General features: G+C 35.5%; 1 protein-coding gene across 3 annotated transcripts; it reads right to left on the bottom strand.

Annotated features, from left to right (window-relative positions):
* Nucleotides 1–626: 626 nt before the first annotated feature.
* Nucleotides 627–20,283, bottom strand: Hpo (hippo). 3 transcript variants are annotated; one of them, XM_026636821.2, is made up of 12 exons: nt 19,599–20,283; nt 9,763–9,865; nt 8,652–8,810; nt 8,070–8,297; nt 7,262–7,470; nt 6,672–6,781; nt 6,043–6,158; nt 5,532–5,673; nt 4,838–4,985; nt 4,641–4,747; nt 3,867–4,064; nt 627–3,760 (listed from the first exon to the last, which is right to left on the bottom strand). In XM_026636821.2, exons 1-11 carry the CDS (start codon nt 19,724–19,726, stop codon nt 3,892–3,894), a joined length of 1,623 nt encoding a protein of 540 aa, XP_026492606.1. In that variant the 5' UTR covers nt 19,727–20,283; the 3' UTR covers nt 627–3,760; nt 3,867–3,891. The 3 variants fall into 3 exon arrangements, with proteins under 3 accessions (XP_026492606.1, XP_026492608.1, XP_064071805.1); XM_026636823.2 differs by having other exon boundaries at nt 4,684–4,747; nt 19,599–20,282; XM_064215735.1 differs by lacking the exons at nt 627–3,760; nt 3,867–4,064 and adding an exon at nt 4,136–4,186 and having other exon boundaries at nt 4,684–4,747; nt 19,599–20,282.
* Nucleotides 20,284–21,600: the final 1,317 nt, after the last annotated feature.

The raw sequence follows: 21,600 nt of genomic DNA, 5'->3' as shown, positions 1-21,600 counted from the left end.
TTTATAAATACTATTTGATTTATTTACAACTATTTTAACAATCGACAACAGGGGTAACTTTTAAAAAGGAAATAAATTTTTGTCTCCCAGACGAAGTCTGACAAAGTCTGGAATAGAAATTAATAACATATTTCAATTTAAAAAAAAATGCACTTTGGTCCTAGAATAGACATGAATAATTCGTTCGATTTTTAAACAAAAATGACGCCCTCTGGTAGAATTTTTGACATGATTTCCAAATTTGCATGTATACCCTGAATACCTTTGATATAATTAAAAAATACTCTGATAAGTTATAATAAATGTCCAACTAATCGCTACTTCCAACCATCACGTAGAAAATCTAACAATATATTTTTTATGCCTTTATTTGATTAAGATTATTACCTGTATATAAGTCAATTTTATGTCACGACTTCCATAGACGGACCGACATCGAATGACGCAAGCGAAGTGGTAATTGAAAACAAAACAATCTACTCTAAAACCTCCTAAACGATTTTATTAGTAGACTTTTTATTTATATCATGATATTATATTTTGCACAACAGATACGACTAGTCGAGCAATTTTTTTTTATATAAGACTTAAATTACACTAAAAATAAAGGTTAATAAAATAACATGTTTATAATTTATCCTTTTTAATCTGTGAGTCATCCGTCCAAAAATATAATGCGTACAGCTATCAACACTCCAACAGGCTACAGAATTACAGAAGTGCACTTCTCGTCTACAACAAATTATAAGCGGCTGTACGCGTGGCGACCTTACCCAGCCATCATTGGGTTGATGTTTTATTATTATTAAACACTTTGATTACTCTTCCCAATAATGTCGAACAATCCTCGACAAATAACGCATTAGTAAAACCACAGTAATTAATAATAATACAAACATTTCTATTCATTATTAACATTTCCACATCGCCTTAACTTGTATGTATGTATTGGTTTTGCTCGATGCAGGCACGCATTCGATATAATTAGGCAAACTTTTTCGTGACTTTCAAAAAAATGAATTAAGTTACATTGGAACATCTTTGAATATAAACGAATGTCGCAAGGTCGCCACGCGTGGCCTGCGGCGCCGGCGGCTGCGGCTGTACGGATTCTTACATATTTACAAACTTACAAATAAACTGTTAGGTGAAATCAAAAGTCATCGAGTTTTCTCTCTATTGGACGCGTTACTGAAATCCGTACAGCTCAATCCTTTACCGATAACCCTTATTATCTATCGCGATAAGGTTCAAAATCGCGAACCTTTAAAAGTAATTATTATCAAACCATGTTCCCATTCCATTGCCTTCGACAGCATCAGTTTGATCGCTTAAAGAGCAAATAAAAGCGAAATGCGCTTTTAGCAAAATTACACACGTATTACAATTGTTACCCTGTACAATTTTTAGAGAAAATGTTTATCTAATGTATGTGTAGGCCAATTTTAGACTCATGGCCAGCAAAATATGCAAAACTTTCCAAAGTATCTTTCTATAATAACGCCATTAATGGCAACAATAATAATATCTAAACATTAAATGAAAAATTAATTTAACATATAAATATTTCAATATCATGGCAATATCCAACTCGTTGAAGTTTAAACAAACACAAAATATAAATAAAAAAAAAAATATCGGATGTAGCAACAAAAATAGCACCGCTTAACATTTCGAACGAAAGCCAACCAACATTCTGCTGACCAATATCGCCTTTCACAATAAATATTTCGCCAAAAAATCAGGACGAAACAATTTTCAAAACTTACAATATACATAAGCGAAAAATTTCAAATGAAAATTTCAATCGCAAATGGCACGACGTACACATTGATCACCTTCCCATCGCTCCATAGATAAAAGACTCTAAATTTTAAATCTATTGCTCGAATGTACGAAAATACTATTATATTACACTTAATGGCACTTCTAAAAATTTGTAACTTCTCAATATCTCATCGAAGATTATTCATTTAGCAAAATACGATCTGTACAGGTAGGAAGAGGGGCACGGGGTTGTAGAGGGGGTTAGAACTTGATAAACATCAAATTTATCACAAAGATTAACATTTCAAACAATCAACGTCCCTCCAACGGCTCGATCCCCATTCCGCGGGACAGTCACCCTATCTGTCATTAAAACTTTTTCTCTACAAGAACATTTTTACAAATCTAATTATTAAAATATAGCATTTGTCAAACTGTTAAACTAACGCAAAGTACACAGTTACCTTTGCATATAAATTTGGAAATATATCTGTCGAATCTCACAACCCGCTACAATGTACAAGAGTGGATACATCTAAGGTAGAATTACACGTATAATACAATTGAGATGACACGCCTGAGATCCAAACGAGGAACTAAATTAACTACACGACGACGTTATTGAATACAAAACAAACTCTTCACCTTCGGAAATTAAATGAATCCTCAAAAAAAATAATATCTACATACATAATATTGTCATGAATTAATTACAATATACTATGTCTATACAAAATTAGTATACGTATATTCTTAAAGGGGGTTTTGTCACACAAAGAAAATACTCTAAGTTCCCGCTAGAGGACTTTTCTAATATGTATAAATCAGGTCAATATTCACAGACAAAACGCTTGTGTACATATAACGACTTTATTTTATCTACTATAAAAAATATGAAGTATTTGTGCTGTCCAAGTAATACAAAACCGTTCAACGCCATCTAGCGGGACTACGCAGGCCGCAAACTGCGCGGATATGTCTCGGCTTCCTTACGTACGAATCCAAAGTCTACTCTCTAAGCTAAGATAACAGCTTAATCTAAACTATATCTACGGGAGAATAGTTCCCCAACATCTGTAACGAGTTCTACGCATCACGCGCACAAACGCGATAAATCTACGGAGAAGATTGAAAATTTGGCCGAAATATTTCAATTAAATGCTTAAGCCGTGATGACGTGACAAATGAGTGATGAATGAGATTAGGAACAAGTTTTAGCGGTTGCATGAGCGATTTGGCACCTCTACTCCTTCAAAGCACCCGGTTATTATTATTTGACTAAATCTAAAAGTTGGAACTTCTATTGATAGAAATTTTATAAATCTTAGGCCAATCATAAAAGTTTTGTTTGAAATTTAACCGAAACACTGCTTCTCGCATGAAACTATTTTTCGATTAAATATTGAAATAATTGTTAACGAAATGCATCGTACGTATCTACAGATCACAATTGCGTTAATGAGGTGTAAAGACGTTTTAAAAATCACAGTTTGCAGAAAATATATCGCCCAGCTCTTTAGCAAGCCATATAAAGCTTGACATTAAACTTAACCTTGTAAAATTACGCTTCAGAAGTGCTCGCACGAGCCTACTTGAATAAAGAATAGTTTGATTTATGTAATGTTCAACGTTAAAAGAACATTCCAATTTTTAGTACTCTGTATGAAACAAGAAACATTTATTTAATCTATATTGAATTGTTTTTTTTTAAAACGTTCTATTAAATAAGTATATTTTTTCATTCATTTGATGCGTACTTGTTCAATTCAGTTCAAGTGAACCAAAATCTGCGAGGCCCTTTTTCATCGTTACCGGTAAAAACTAAAAAAGATCTTTGTAATTTTTCAATAAATCACAATCACAAGCCGATCCAGGCTTCATTACATTTGGTGATTAGCGCTAATTTGTGAATTATTTCAAAGCATCATGTAAATAAGAAGATTCTCGAAATTGGCCATTCGCGGGCGGCGGGGCCGACGAGGCGCCGGGATTCCTAGAATTAAGAGAACGAATTTAGTAGAGATCCGTCGATGTGAGCGCAATTATCCTTGCGAAATCACTCCGCTGATGTCATTCAGAACCCGGGAGCGGGACGGTACCTGCGGCGGTGGGGGGGGGGGGCGGTCACAGCGTGGCGGCTAGAAGTTCTGCTGGCGCTTGCGCTTGAGCGAGATGGCGTCGAGGATGGGGCGGCGCTTGCGCTCGTAGCGCTGGTGCAGGCGCTCGATCTCCGCCTCCATCTCGGCGTCCAGGCGCGCCATGCAGGCCTCCAGCTCCCCCTCCGACAGGAACGACAGCTGCGCGACACACGAGTTAGGCGGCCGCCGCGGGGGCACGACTCGCCCTTTGAATATCTTTACTCCTTCTTCGGGTGGAACGGTGCTTACATCAAGAGCGATTCGAATCGCACGAAGAGATTCTTAATCAAATCGAAGCGGCGACCGCCGATTGAGTTGGTTTTCTTTGAATCTTTTATTTTAATTCTTTTTTTGGTGGGCAACAAACGACGGGTCAACTGATAACGAATCATGCGACCCGGCTAGTGATATACCGAGGAGCCCCGTAAGTAGCATTTAAATTATTTCGAGGTTTTATTTAAGAAAGATAAATAATAAAGAAAAATAGAAACTAAAAATAACTAAATACAAACTCTAGACATTTTAGTAGTATTAGTTCGAACTCTATTAGTTACTCAAAAAATATAATAAATAAAAATATTCAAATATATAAAAGCGTAAAATAGTACGGCCAACGTCGAAGTACGTCCGTGTCGATACAAAAATATTAGTCGGTTAAAGGGAAACGAATGCGACCGCGTCACCAGCGGGAGGGGGCGGGGCGGGGCGGGGCGGGGCGGTGGGGGCGCGACTTACGGGGCCGCAGCGCGAGCAGAGTGACGACGTGCAGCTGACTTACGAATTCGAAGTTCCCGTCGTCCAGCAGCGCGCGCTGCAGCGGCGCGCCGTCCGCCGGCGCCGGCCTGCGACACGCGCGCGGTTAGCGATCGGGCCGTCGGAGATTAGACAGGTATTTTACCACATATTGTTTACGTTACTCGTGTTCGGCGTACCTCTCCTCGTCCGACAGTCTGAGAGGGCCGGTGAGAGTGCCGTTGGTGGCGGCCATGCCGAGGTGATTCACCTCCTTTTTCTCGAAATGCTCCAGGAACAGCGGCCTGTATTTCGGCCTGTTCGTGTCCATGGGGTCCGTGTCGTGACCTGGAAATTGTATCATTTACATTAATTATAAATATATAAATATAAATTATATATAAATTATAAATATATAAATATAAAACGAGATGAAAGAGTAGTTTGTATAAAAACTCACTTAATATTTTTAGATGTTTGATTTTTTAATATATGTATGTATATAGTATCGATAGACAAGCAAATAGCCGCCTGGAAGACTGTAAGAAGGACATCGTCAAAAACCAACTTTGGGAACTAAGACGTTATTATCCCTCAAACCTGTATTAAACATTCTTTCCCTTATAAATTAAAAAAAAAAACAGATGCGAACATTAGGTTTTTTTTATATTGTTTGAATTTTACTCTATCATTTACAACAATGTTGGGCTCAGTTCAAATTTTCTTATAAATTTACAGAATACACAGACTTACTATATTTTTTAATTATACAAATTAGAAAGAGATAGCCATACTTCTATTTCTCTTAAATAATTTAGAGTAAGTATCCGACAAATATGTAAATAATATTAATAGGTCAGTCAATATTTCTCTCCCCTATAATATTTCACTCACGTTTCATGGTCGCCAGGTCGTGGTCGTTAATGACCATAGTGCCCAGGTCAGCGGCCAGCTCCAGTGACGCGTCTCTGGGCACTAGCGTGGCTTCTCTCGAGGAGCGGGCCTTCATCGTGGCCTCGCTGTAGTCGTCTCCGCCCTGGTGGAATAGTGAAGTAATCATTGCATGAAAAGCTCTTCATATATTTTGCCCAAAGACAAAGGCACTGTAATATATAGGTATAATCTATTCACTCACGAAGATAACTCACAGTTAAATTAGTATTTAAAAAAAATATCTTATCAAATATAATATTTCTTTGTTTTTGCTGACTTTACTCTAAATCGTCTCACGTACACTAAGACATCTTGTAAGCATGATTGTCACTTATGCTAACGCATGCCTGTAGTGCCTTACGGGGGGGGGGGGGGGGCGTCTTCGTGCGTGAATAGATCCGTAACCATCTACAAATGTTTACGTCTGTTGACACGTCATTCGAGTGCAGTAAGTGGCGGGGGGCGTACGTACGGGCGCGAAGGCCTTGGCGGGCGGGGCCTGCGTGGCGGCGCGGAAGGCCTGCGTCTCGCGGATCTCGCGCGCCTCCGCGATCATGCTGCTCAGGATGCTGGCCTGCTTCGCGTTGCCTGCGACACACCTCACCTCAGCTCTCACACCTCACTCCGACCTCACTCCGACCTCACACACGCTGGACTGAGCGCCTCTATGTCGGCAATATCACGCTCTGCAGTTACTGACTCTATGCTTTTTTAGAATTTAGGTAACTTTCTACACCCTTCAATTCTACCTACTATTTGAGTAATCGGTTTTCTTAAATACCTAATATTTTTATTATAGAACAATCTTGATCTCCAAATTTGTAAATACATAATGTTTTATGGAATATAAAATACAGCATCTAAAATGTTTCAACTACTACAAAATGTATAACATTGAGCTCTCTACTTATTTAAAAGTCAAAAGTTTCTGTAATCACTGCAGTTGTCAATAATATAAAACGTGATTCCATTGAGTGACTTTCTGAAGAACGTAAGCAAGTAACGTTACAAACAATATTAATTTATTTATATAAAATTATCAACAGCAAACTCTCGTTTACGTTAGTTATACAGTCGAGGATATTCCCAGCGCCTACGAACCTATAAATTCATGCGCCAACAAAAACTCGGCCGTCGCTCGCTCCTCGGGGTTCTTAACGAGGCACTGGCTGACGAAGTCTATGAACTCGGGCGACCACTGGTCCGGCTCTCTGAAAGCATCACGCGACTCATCGTTACTACTCTGCTACCGGTCGGGCGGGGAGTCGGCGTCTCTCCTGGCTCGGGAAAACAATCCAAACATTATACTTAAATTAAAATATCATGTTTTCCTCGGAAATTTCAAATGTTTAAACTAAACGTGTAACGTGTTTAATATCGAAATAAATTCAAGTACACTTTATGCAAGAATCTCTGACATTAATAAACTTTACAATGTTCAGTAGCTATATATCAATTATTGAAAACATAACACATACAATTCCAGCTACATACAGGGTTATTAGTAATTCGATGTATTCCCGTTAGGAGGTAATAGGGGTGATTATTTGCGATAATTTTAACTCCCATATGCATTATGCAAAAATAAACCAATTTGAGTTATCACGTTTTTTAGATTTTATCAAAATAAATCAAAAATACAACTTGAAATATTTATTTAAAAATATATATATTTGTAGATATAAGCTCACCTAAAGGACGGCGGAGGTTTAGTGGGTATCATAAATATCGCCCTCATCGGGTGTATGTCTCCGTACGGAGGTTTCCCTTCCGCCATCTCTAGGGCAGTGATGCCAAGCGACCAGATGTCCGCGACACAGTCGTAACCAATCTCTTGGATCACTTCCGGCGCCATCCAGAACGGCGTCCCAATTACTGTATTCCGTTTTGCCATTGTGTCCTGAAAATGATAAATAGAATACATAGGGCTGGAAATTAATGTTTTTTTTAATACAAATAAGTTGACTGACCAGCAAAACGGCTGTTTGATGGTAAGTGGTAACCTATACGTGTATATTGGCATAGTAAATACCTTATGATGCCCATGCACCAAATCTTGGGGCGTCAGATTTTATGTCCCTTATGCCTGTAGTTACACGTGCTAACTCATTCTTACTAATATATAATGCTATTTGGCGGTAAAATCTGTGTAGAATGGGTGGTACCTAACCCAACGGCCTTGCACAAAGCCCTACCAAGTGAATGTATCCATATTAGGGTTTTCTGCCAAGAAAGTTTCATTAAATTAATAGTGTTTACACTTCCGTTCCTTGGTCAGAACTCTTGTTCCTACGCCTGAACTATCTATTTCAGTCAGATCCAGTGGCCATCCCATCGAATTGGGAAAGTCATACAATAGATAATGCTCTTGTTTGGCTAACAAACTTGTCCACTATAAAATATGTCCTGAAAAGTTGGTCACCAACATATGTATTTATATTACTTGTTTCGATAGTCAATTAATATTATTTACAGCTTAGATATTGTCACGCAACTCACTGTCAACTGTCCAGCGACTCCGAAGTCTGCTAATTTAGCGTGACCTTCAGTATTGAGCAATATGTTCCCCGCTTTGATGTCTCTGTGTATCTTCCGTCTCCGGTGCAAGTACTCCAGGCCCTTGAGCGTGTCGCACAGGATGGTGGCTATCTCGTCTTCGGAGAGCGTCTTCTTCCTCAGTCGCATTATGTCTGATACGGAACCCGCGCCGCAGTATTCCATTACGATCTGCAGAAGAATGAACGTCGACATTTTACGATTTTGTTAAATCTTATAATACGAAAGCTACTTTGAAGAAAAAGTTAGTAACAAGAAAATTTTGAAGCTCGAAAAATATACATTTTGTTGGATAATATGGTAAACCCAAGATAACTTGACGGAAATTTGCGAAAAATAAAATATCATCAAAATATATCCCCATTACTTAGTCAGTTAGTAAGTCATTTCAAATTAATCTGTCTTTTACTTTTGCAACAGTCCCTACTGCTCTGCTCTTTACCGAGCTTTACTAACTCAAAATAAGTGAACGGAAAATATAGATAATTATTGTAAAAAGACGAACTTTATGTAGTTAACTCTCACCCACAAGTCCGTGTTCTTGAAATAACTGCCATAATATTTGACAACGTAGGGGCTGTCGCACTGTTGCATGATGGAGATCTCCTTGATGATCTCCTGCAGGTCCGTGTCGACGGGCACCTGCTTGATGGCAAGCACCTGTCCGCTCTCTTTGTGTAATGCCTGAAATGGTAACATTACATACATACAATTTTACATAACACGCCGATGCTAATTCATAGCATTTGTTAAATTTGGAATAACTAATTATCGTTGATTTGAGATATATTTTATCGTATTCACCATTCGTATATATTTAACAAGCGTTTATTATTGTCATATCTCTTTTTATCTAAAAAATACCATGAATATCACCCAGTACTCTAAAGTTGATTAGAAGGAATCTTTTTTGGTTAAGTTCATCTTTGTTCACCTATAATTTAAATTAGGTTTAGGTATCATGATATGCCGGTAAAACTTAACGAGCAATTAATCCACTATAGATCCAAAGCCGAACAAGCACCGCTGAGTTTTAATGTGCTTAATTTGTGTGTACGATTCACCAAGTGCTCTGCGGTGAAGGAGAATATCATGAGGAAACGTGCACGCGTCTGATGAATTCCTGTAAAATTTGTATCAACCAACCCACATTGGACCAACGGCAAATAAGCTCGATAACATTCTCATTAATTGCTGTTTATAAATACAATACCTAATCCCCTATAATCAATAAATGGCACACACACTCATAACGGTTCAACGAATTCTTCGAAAGTAAGGGGTTAACAATATGCAAATTCATTGTTGCCTTTTAAGGCAGTCATTTAAACCGCGATGAATTGAATATTTAATGTTTCTGACCTAATTGTATAATTTACCCAGAGCTTAGAGCTGATGTTTATTAATAAAATGTAGGTTTGTAATATCTATTATTAATGATCTGATCAAATAATTTACGTGCCGTTCTTTGAACATGATTAATAGTAAATAGACTACCTGCCATTTTATAGATTTGACTTATTTACTAATTAGAAAAAGAAATGTTAAGGACTATAATTATGTTAATCTTTCATTAAATAGGCGATTGGTTAGAGGATTAATTTTACAGGCTATCTTAAGAAAACCATCTGAAAACCTTATAAACGCTGCCATATGATCCTTCTCCAAGTTTGCAGATGATGTCAAAGACCTCTTCAGGCTGCCGCGTCAGACTCTCCTCTGATAGTTTCTTGAGCTCGCTGAAACAAAGATAAGTTATACGTAAAAATTAAATTCTAAATATCATTTTCTTTATGAAGACTGATCGTTAGTGATCGCTTTTGACAACTTTCATTCCCTATTCAAGTGTTTAGTTGAATAGGGAAAATAGGATTAAAAAAAAAAAATTATCCCGCTGAGTTTCTTTCGCCGGTTCTTCTCAGGTCCGAGGTGTTAAATTCCGAACCGGTGGTAGATTTTTGACTATTAATAAGCAAGTGTAAACACTTCTATATTAATTAAAGATATTTGAGTTTGAGTTTTATGTTTAACTCGATTACTGACAAAAAATATCTATAGAAATATTTTTTGTTGATTTTTTTGTCTATATATGAGATTAACCGATATTATGTATATATTATAATAGACACGAATATTTTGAACTCGCTCTATTGTTCTCAACTATTGTTCTCAATCTGACCTACATAGGAACCCGAGCCTAACACCATGCATCATAGTAATATATAGTAATATGCAATTGCTTGTACTTAATAAAGATCTGATAAATAAATATATATTCTTATCCCTGGAATAAAGGTCTCGCTTATAGCGGGTGCTTAAAGTTTGTGCTAAGGTTAGGTGTTTCAACAAAGAAAGCAATGCATTTCAAGACATTATACAACTACATCGCTTCGAATACAATGACACCATAGTCTTGATTGAAAGACTTCACGCACAAAACGGCAGACTGCCAAGTTCCACGGAATAATTTATACCCGATGTCTATTTTTGTATGAAACAGACATTTTCTGATATCGAAGGTGAGAAACAGATAGTTATTACTTGGAAACATAAAAAGGAAACATTTAAGAAAATAAGTACGTGTATTACCTGCGGGGAGTATTGAGACAGTATTGCTATTTGCTCACTACTTTAATAACTATTTCTTATGATATATCCAAACCACACTAAACCGCCTTGTAGCAGCGAGTTAGTTTTTTTTTATAACATAGGCGGACAAGCAAATGGTCCAACTGATGGTAAGTGATTACCACCGCCCATAAACAATGGCGCAGTATGAAATATTAATCATTCCTTACATCGCCAATGCGTAACCAACCTTGGGAGCTAAGACGCTTAATCCCTTGTGCCTGTAGTTACACTGGCTCACTCACCTTTCAACTTGAACTTAACATCACTAAGTACTGCTGTTAGAGTATCTAATGAGTGGGTCGCACAAAACATTAACTATTTCCGTTTGGCGGTAGGATAATTTAAGAGTGTGATTTATCTACCTCACCATGTCTACCTTCTTAAGGTCTCATGCAAAGAATAGTCTAAAATTTTGCATCTATTACATTACTAGACATTAAGACAGTATTGATATTGTTTGAAATAATCTAAAGTGGATTTATGAGATAATCTTGTCAATGATGAGTCTTGATGAATGTTGTCGCCCTTGACACAAGATATTCCGTTTTTGTGTCCGGAATTGTAGTGTTTTATAACCTCCACAGTGAGACAAAAGTAGCTAATTACTAGATGGTGAACCTAATTGGAAGAGTGTTCGTTAAGTAGAATTAAATTCCAACAAATGACTTAATTTCGATAATACTACGTGCGATATAGTTTATTCGGTCAAAATTTCATATATTGCATGAACGGTAATCTCATAAATCGAAAGGTTCTTTTACGTTAAGATATCCCGTATATTGAGAGACTTTATGAGCCGTCTATGAAGGTACCACCATCATATATTCTACCGCCAAGCACCAATACTTAGTATTGTTGTAAAGAATGCTTATTTTTATAGGGTGTCAATGTCTACGGGCAAAGATGACGACGTACCTATTTGCTCAACCGCCTTTAAAAAAAATCCAAATCAACCGCAGATGACACCGTGTGTCACGGCTAGTTCAAAGCTTATAGGTATATTTAAATGAATTATATGCGCCTGTTAAGATCTGAACAGCATTATAAGCCCGGTAAGATGACCATGATAACAGAAGGAACTGATAAGTATATTTTACTGCTCAATTTTAATAACTATTATAAATGCGGTTAAACGGTATAGAAGTTGAGCGCCATCTAGCGGCGATTTGCATCAAAGTGAATTATATAAAAAACAATAATCTCCATGAAAAAATAATATCGTAAAAAAACGCTTACAAACCTAACTGTAATCCTAAATCTCAATTTATTTATTTCTGAGTCAAAATTAGTAACTCTGACTCTCTTCGGGATGTTTTTAACAAAATAGGAATACTGACTGTGGCGTCACAGTATATTTACAACAATATTATGTATATTCACAGTAACATTGATCACTTTGATAGAATCAGTGATAATCATTGTATGTGCACCAGAAGTAAGGATAAGCTTAGAATGCCACGTTTCCGACTCCGCAAAGTCAATAAATCATTTTTGTGGCAAGACATTTTTAACTTTGCCGTTTCATAGATTCAAGTAAATTTTAAAAAATACATTGGTAAAGAAGGCATATTATTCGATACAAGATTATATTGATGATAAAAAAGCGTGGAGTTAATGCTTGTTGACTTCCAGGCAGGAGATATAACATACATATATAATTGTATTTAACTAACATGACTGTATTTTTAGATATTGAAAAAGAGTAACTACTGAGTTTTTTGCCGGTTCTTCTTGGTAGAATCTACATTCCGAACCGGTGGTAGCTTTACTTTAAATAGTTTGTTAAATGACGATTCAAAAGCCTACTTGAATAAAGTATATTTTGATTTTGTCCGTCTGTTACGCTTTTACGCATTCACGGCCAAACCACTTAACCGGTGAAATTTGCTACAAAGCAAGCTAACCTAACACCTGACCACCCACCCCTACATTGCGGCAAAGCCGCAGGCGACATCTAGTTTATATATAAAATTTAAATTATGACATTTAAAAAATAGACTTTATATTTTATTATACGTCATCAAAATAAATATCAATAGCATTAAAGCATTATAATTAGCATGAGTTAATGTTTTATTTGTAATACGCAAACAGATAATATTGATAATGTTATTATTTCAAATTTATTACAAAAAAAAGATAACAATAAGCATTTTATTATTAAATTTCCTGAAAGATCAATGAACTATTATATCACATACCGTATGTATGAATGTATACAGACGTAAACAAGGCGCCCTATATAAAGCATTGGTTACGAAAATCAGGGTCAATGAACGTTTATCATGCAAGTTAACCCCTGATGCCATGTTCACCCCATTGTCTTTCCTATTCGGTAGTACATACAATTCAACCTATACATGTTACAAAAATATTAAATGGGAAATATATTATAACTGAAGAAATGTCAACTGACTGCATCTATTTTAATCAATTCCCATATGTATAAGGCCCAGTGGTTAGAACGCGTGCATCTTAACCGATGATTTTGGGTTCAAACCCAGGCAGGCACCACTGAATTTTCATGTGCTTAATTTGTTTTTATAATTCATCTCGTGCTCGGCGGTGAAGGAAAATATCGTGAAGAAACCTGCATGTGTCTAATTTCAACGAAATTCTGCCACATATGTATTCCACCAACCCGCATTGGAGCAGCGTGGTGGAATATGCTCCAAACCTTCCCCTCAAAGGGAGGCCTTAGCCCTGCAAAGGGACAGGAAGCCTTAGCCCAGCAGTGGGAAAATTACAGGCTGCTAATGTAATGTAAACCAAATCTGACTTTGAATGCAAACACAATTAAAATATTTTTGAATGTTAAGTTAATTATTGTTTTTATATTCATAATTGAAAGCAATAAAAGTGTCAAGTTATTCAATATAAACATAAGAAATAAACTAAGTACAACAAATTTGCGTATTTATTTAATCTCTCTCTCATATTAAATATAGCATCTCAAGTCCCGTTCCTCGCTGGAGCTTTAAAGTGAATCTAATTATAGAATTTTAGTGAGCTAATTTCATATAAGCTCCAAAACGAGACTTTTTATGAGGTCATCGACAGTTACTTTACTTTGATTTCACCTGCGTGCAGGCCGGGCATTTATTGAAATGTTTAATGTTATCCAATCATTTTTAAAATTTGTACATCAATAATAATAAAATCCTTAAGTGCGCATAATCGAAACAGACTATTACTACAAACGCACGCTACAAAACATAATATGTGTAATTCCTAGACATATATTTTATGTAGTTATTAGTAATTATAGCTACTTAAAGCATGTGTATATATTGGGAAATACTATAAATAAAATTATAGTAAATTCAACTATGTATTTCCTTTTTATAGTGGTCTAATTGTTTTCGGGTTCGATCTATGCCGCAATACATTTCGAGTTTAAGAATAAATATTAAATCGCCATAACTTAATAATAAATACCAAAGAAATGAACAATGTTCATGTACTTATATTTTTAATACATGAAGGCAGACGACCTTGTGAATCACTTGATGGTAAATGGTAACTGCCGCCCGTAGATATCAGAGTATAAGAACTATAAATCATTCCATTCACGACCAATGCAATGCGAACTATGGCAACTGAGATGTTGCATCCCCTGTGCCTGTAATTACACTGGCTCACTCGCTATTTGTCGGTTGAATACTTGATGAGTAGGTTGTATACCCAGACGGAGTTTTACAAAACCTCACCACTAAGTAAAGACCAACCTCCCAACTATTTATAACGTAAGGTTATAAAACGATACCAATACTGAAAACACATGGTGTGTTAAATACCACGAGTCGCCGTAAAGCACGAAACCAAGACAGTTCGAATTAAGTGCTTGAAATGTTGAAATATTCCAAATATTTCAAGAAATAAATGTCTCAGAATATCTCTAAAAGACGAAGTATGAAACAAAAGGAGAATTATATTGAGATTCTTAACGCTGAGACAGCCACGTCGTCGGCGATGACGAGAAACGAACTTAAACATATTTCATAGTAACACATACATTATGAGAGTTTACTATTGTCTGTTTGATTTATTCAGATTCACGTGAACTTTATGAAACTTTTAAATTATGGTAGGTTGACGTTAGAGGACGGACACGACTTTATGTTATTTTTTTTTTTTTGCTGAGTCAACATGTGAATGTATATTTCTTTTTAACAAAAAAAAAAATCTATAAAAATTTACATCTTTAACGCATTAACGATAAAAAAAAATGATATTACCTATCAAGTCTGATCATCGAAATTGATTTTTTTTTTTTATATTTCTGTTCTTTTAAGAACTTTAATTCAACCGCACGAAGTCGAATTGGGCCGCTAGTGTCGAATGAAATGGTTGAAAATTCCGAAAGCGCTGTGGGAGCGTCTCATTTGTCGTTAAAAAATAGCTAGTGTTGATGTCGCGGCAACACGTGTTTGCTGCTCGGACATCTGGGCCCGAGAGAGGAATGCGATTTGTTGTAGTTTTATTATAATATAAATAAACACACTAACGATAAACTCAAAGCATAAAAAAACGAGACCAGAAACTTTCATTTTAATTTAATTTATTCCAAAAAAAATAGTAAGGTAAAGTACTTTAACCTGTGAATGTCCCATTGCTGGGCTAAGGCCTCCGCTCCCTTTTGAGGAGAAGGTTCAAGACTACTATACATATACATAGATAAGGTCTTATTGCTTAATAGGACTCAAGAAGAAACTACTTATTACAACCTCAATGCCAACTGTGGAAACTATGTTAAATCCTTGTGCCTAGCACTATCAACTATCAAATCGAAATATATTTAATTTGTATTGCTGTTTGACGGTAAAATCATTTATGGGTTGATGGTACCCCCGTAAACTACTGCACAAATAACTCCTCAATAATCAATCAATCAAAGGAAAAGTAAATCAATCGATTATTTCCAATATTCAATACATATAATAAAATTGGAGTGTCTGTTTGTAACATTAAAATAGCCAGTTTTTACTAAATTCATATGTATGTATACACGGTACACATACCAAAATAACATATTTTACAACTTTTGTCTGTCTGTCTGTTTGTTCCGAAGAATCCCTGGAACGGCTGAATCGATTTTAACGGGACTTTCACTGGCAAATAACTGATGTAATAAAGAGTAACTTAGGATACTTTTATTTTAGAATTATATATAAAATAATAATAAACTTATTATTTTAAGTATTACATTCAAACGCGTGCGAAGTCGCAGGCAAAACTAGTCATTTTATAAATGTATTCATTGTACAGTCCTTCTCAGGCCCGAGTTATTTGTAAAGCTTTGCTTTGCTTGCTGGGGCTTAGTGTATATCCGTCTGAGTAGGAAATACCCACTAATCATAATTATAATCTACCGCTAAGCAGCAATACCTACTTGGTATTATTGTGTTCCTAAAGTAGTTTCAAAGTTGTGAGTGAGCCAGTTTACACACAGGCACATGGTGCAAGGATCATAACACCGTGTTCCCATGGTCGTTGGCGCACTAGAGTTATAAGTAATGGTTAAAAATTCTATCGGTGTCTCGTCTATGGACAGTAGTGTTCCTTTAGCATCATGTGGTCGAAAAAAAAATCATCAATATTAAATAAAGATCAAAACAATAACTTTTGACTTTGAAATCATAATTACAATAAAACAAAATTATAGTTAATATTTTTATATTCAATTTTAGAGCGATCGCTTATAAATCAACAATAATATTATCTATAGAAGAATGTATGTTGATTACGCAAACACAAAAATAATATGAGTAAGCACAATATCTATTAAATCAAATAAAATGCAATCTACTGACGCAATACCTTGATGCGGAGTTCAAACCGGCGGTCAAAAAAAAAAAGGCGTTTATTTATCGAGCTATTACTAAATTATTTACCTAATTGAGTTCTAAATATGTATGTAATTTGGAATAACATCATAAATGCGAAAGTAACTCTGTCTATCAGTTGCTTTTTCACGGCCAAACACAGAACCGAATTTGAAGAAATTTCGTATGAAGCAAGCTTGAACTCCAACGAAAGATATATAGACTAACACGTAAAACGAACGAATCCGCGAACGACAACTAGTGCAATATATATTGGCAACCAAACACTGTATTTTACATTTAAATGGAATATTATCAGATCGAAAATTATTTTGAGGTTAAAAGTATTCGTTGGTTTTGTACAGTCGTAACTAATATTATAAATACGAAAGTGAGTTACTTTGTTTGTGTTACGCGTCCACGTCTTAACTACTCAACCTATCATTATAATATTTTGTCTACATCTCGGTAGGGAAAAGAACATAGGGTACTCAATAACTGTTAGTTGCAAAATTCACTATAGGAACAAGAAATGAAACAGAAGAAATAACAAACGAGAACTTAGTACATATGTAGATACATTTATAACGCATGCCTCTCCCTTGCAGAAGTCTTCTAACACAGCCAACAAAAATATATAATAAAAATAATAAATAATGATCAAATAAATCCTCGTTTTTATAGTATTTTATATATTAATAGTAGCTGAAACCGCAGCTTTGCCTGCTTGGAAATCAAATTGTGACAAAACTATTTCAAGAACTTATTTACAACCTCAAAATTACCCCCATCAAAGGTTGGTAAACCTATATCCGTACTTGGGATTAAAACTGTCGCCGTACCAAATTTCAACAAAACCGATTTAGTACTTTAACTATGAAAGCGAAACAGACAGACTATCTGTCTGTCACCAACCGCGTTACTTTGGCGGTTATAATATTAGTAAAGATTAGTCCAATAAACTAGCAGACACACAAACACTATATTCATAGCAATTTTACAATCGATAACTAATTAGTAATTACCGACTTTATAACCATTCGAAGACAAATAACATACAAATTACACATTAAGTCATCAATTAAAAGCAAGCGACGAGTCACAGCTGTTTAAATATTACGTTTGAAATATGACACCACATGATAAACTAATCAGAATTGGATACTGATGTACGATTCCGTTAGAATTCACAGCGTATCTCACTCGTGTAATGTTCACATTCGACTTCAGTGATACGGCATTTTGACACCTATATCGTATAAATTCTATATTTATTATAGTCAATATTGCGTATCACATTTTGACATTTCACGCTTGTACTGATCACGATAATATTTATAATGTCATTGTACTTAACATTTCGTTCAATTATTATAGAAGCATCAATTATGAATACATATAAATTATTTAGTAAGTGTCATCTATTTTGTATGATTATTTCGTGGTCTATCAGCCCAAATGGCACTTTAATCCGTCAACTAAATCCATAGGTTAGAATCTATATCTATATATATACATATATTTTCATCTTGAACATTATTAGGAAAATGATGTCCGATTTCGGTCATAGTCCCATTCGTAACGGGTCCTAGACAAGCACGACGGAAACATTACAGAACTCAAGTGTATGTTGAAACACAGATGCACCATATTCCCTTACTCTCATAATCTGATAGGTCGGCACACAACCATGATCGGACCCGAGTTACGACGGTTTTCGTCTAACTAGCCATAAACATGACACTATGATGTGTAAACGATTTCTGAACGTCAATGTCCTGCCAACCAAAAGGATAGATATATACAGCCAGCACAGGGCCGGTCCCCGGGAACATACGCCTGTATTGTAAAAGATTCAGATTCGAGCATTACAAAAGTGAGTGACATAAACTCAGCATCACATTGCCCTACCTACAATGATAGTTTGTAATATAACATCAGTACGAGAAAAGAATCGAGCACTGAAAAGTAAAAACAACTGTCTGTAAACAGCAGGCGCTGTTAAATAACATTCGAACAAAGCAATAAAAATTATAGATGTTTAGTCGTTGATTATGATTCTGACTATCACTAGTAACAACTTGATAATCATAAATTCACCTTAATCACGTTTTAAAAATTTAACGTACAATATTGAAGAACTCTTAACGAAACGTCAGCAAAAAAAAATTCTTGCATCCCACATGTATAAATATATTTATGTACGTTTCTCAAACGTGGTTAATCTCGTCATTCAATATTATAACGAGACAATAATATAACAGCAATTCTTTTGTTCCATTGTACTTCTGTATCTTGATACGATATTGAATTTACTGATCTCGATCGGGTGTCAATTTTGAAACTAACTACTTATTCTTTCACTCGCAGTATCCAGTGACTCGATAGAAAACGTAAATGTAGCACAATTAAAATAAATCCAAAACAATTTTAAAACCTAAACGTGTTTGGACTTACTTTGACTTGGGCCGACTTAAGATGTGAAAAATACTACTTTCGAACGTAACACTACCTTTATCTTAGACATCGAGAACTAGGCATAATACTTCCCTATTTTATATTTTTCTTGTTATAAAAAAATATACATACAGGTAATGATAATTTAACTGTGTGAAGCTCAACTATTAGTACAATAAGGTTTTAATTAAGTTGAGCTAATTTTTGGCCTTTTTAGTGATATAACTTCACTATGTGGAGCATAATAAAAAACTATTTATTAATATCCAAATAAATTATGAAAATTTACGTTAACTCTTGCAAATAAAAGTTTTTATATATGTATATGTACACGAACATAATATTAAAACAAATTTTATACCAACACAACCACTAGGCGAACCAAGCCAGTCCTAAAATTTTATTCGAAATAATATTTATATAAAAAAAACACGAATAATACAAGTCTCAGTCTCGGCGAATTATCATAAAGTCTAGATCGCATATCCCTCAAAGTAAATTCTATCATTGAATTCGCGCTTCATTTAGTTTAGAGGAAAACGATAATTGCAATGCTTACCCCTGAGGGCGTTCGTTGGCGTCCATTCTTTCAGAGCGTCTCTTCTTACAGGTATTACAAGTGAGGGTCGGGGCACCCCCTTCCCACATGCCACCCTTCCAAAACACGAGCCTACCCTCCTCGTCCATGAGGCATCGGCATCTTCACGACTAATGCATCTTTTCACATCTCAACCACTCATATTGTTGACAAATTTTCTTCGTCAAAACAGTTATATAGAAAACTATTAAAACACAACCGTCACAGTCACAAAATCACATGGAATTATTTCGCAAAAAAGTAAAATACATCACGGCATTCGACGAAGCATGATAGTCTAATCAGAACACTCTAAACACATACAAATACAGCTCCGAACCCGTTTACTAAGTAAACACTTCATGACTTCATTCTGCACGAAGTTAATACTGTTCGTTCGATAAAGTCGATGTCCGACCACTATCTAAAATCAAAGACCAATTTATTCCAAAATACTCCACGGTGAATATGACGCGCAATTTTTACGTTTAAACTATTTTAAACGTAAGTATATTTACGTAATGGCACGTCCGCTGCAAACATTTAAAAGCGATTAACAAAAGTTAAATCCCAAAATAAACTCTGGTATCCTTTCCAAGTCATAATAACCGGTCGAAGCGTGCGCGACTAAGCGAACGTCCCTTGCGCCGGCTCACACTACACTGCACTTTGTTACTATGATTCCATCCCGTTGAATACTGACAGATTTGGAAATATGCAAAAGAATTCCTAATGTGACTCACGCTTTGAGTTTTTCCTCAACTCGCTGGCGTCAAAATACGTTAGAGCTAGACCCAGCTAAGGAAGGAACGCTGTTCAGACACATCAATACATAATAATTCGAAAGTGCTTGTCAACTACGTATATTTCGATTTAAATTATCTAACTGGCGCTTGGAACTTAAGTTGTATTTAAGATCATCCTGTTCTATTCGTATTTTTAGGTATCCATAGTAAGGAAAACTTTACACAATTTAAAGTGTAGAGGATAAACATTAGGTATATGTTTTATATTTAAATGTACCGCACAGTTACAGGCAAAATTTTTGATTGGCTTTCATTTTTAATATACATATATGATTGCTTATAGTATTGTTAACATTAACTTGTATAATATAATCACGCACACCTCAAAATATTGTCACTTCTCCAAAAAATGTCACAACGGTTACATAAATCAAATTCTGCCCGTTGTTTATACTGCCGCCTGTGTCACGCGAGCATGCCGGGAGACGGGTGGGCGGCTCCAGATAAATAAAACAGCGTGTTGGTCCATCTATAAATACGACTGATCCTATGCGATACATCGACACGATGACCTTTTTATTGGCACGCTTGTACTCCGTTGTATTGACACTAGGTTGACCTAGTCTACAATACGAGGAATTAGATGAGCATGAATACGAGTGAATAAACGCGCGGTGCAACTTCTGTTAGTTTCCCGTGGCAAATATTTAAGCGAGACTTTTTACTAAATCTTTTGGTATTTTAACAATTAAAAAAGCCTTTTTATTCAATTTATTATGTATTTATTACCGCTTATACATAAAATTACAATTAAAATAAAAAAATACTAGATTTTACCGAAAGAAAAGTATTACGAACTACATATTCCTCTTGTACACTGAAGATGTTTAAACAAATCTAACAACTATTTATTACGCGTGACCAACGATATCCAATTAAATTTTAAATGTTCAATTGATGACCAACAAAAAATTGAGTAGGTATGGAAAGAAACTACCGCAATTAGTCATTAAGTAAGCTACCTCTTAATACAACCAGCATTAATACGTCGAATACAATGCTACAAGTATGTGAATTCTCTCATGACATAAATGTTACCTGAACCACGGGAAAGCACGTATTTACCCACAGAGATATTTTAAATTAAACGCATCCATTAACTAGAAGCGTTATCATAATAAATATAATTGAAATCAATAACAATGTAAGATAAAATGAAATATCGTGCTAGTAACATC

The sequence above is a fragment of the Vanessa tameamea genome, chromosome 2, assembly GCF_037043105.1.
Source record: "Vanessa tameamea isolate UH-Manoa-2023 chromosome 2, ilVanTame1 primary haplotype, whole genome shotgun sequence".
In the NCBI taxonomy this organism is placed as follows: Eukaryota; Metazoa; Arthropoda; class Insecta; order Lepidoptera; family Nymphalidae; genus Vanessa; species Vanessa tameamea.
The sequence above is the reverse complement of the archived record's forward strand: the minus strand, read 5'-3'. Positions and strand labels throughout refer to the sequence as shown.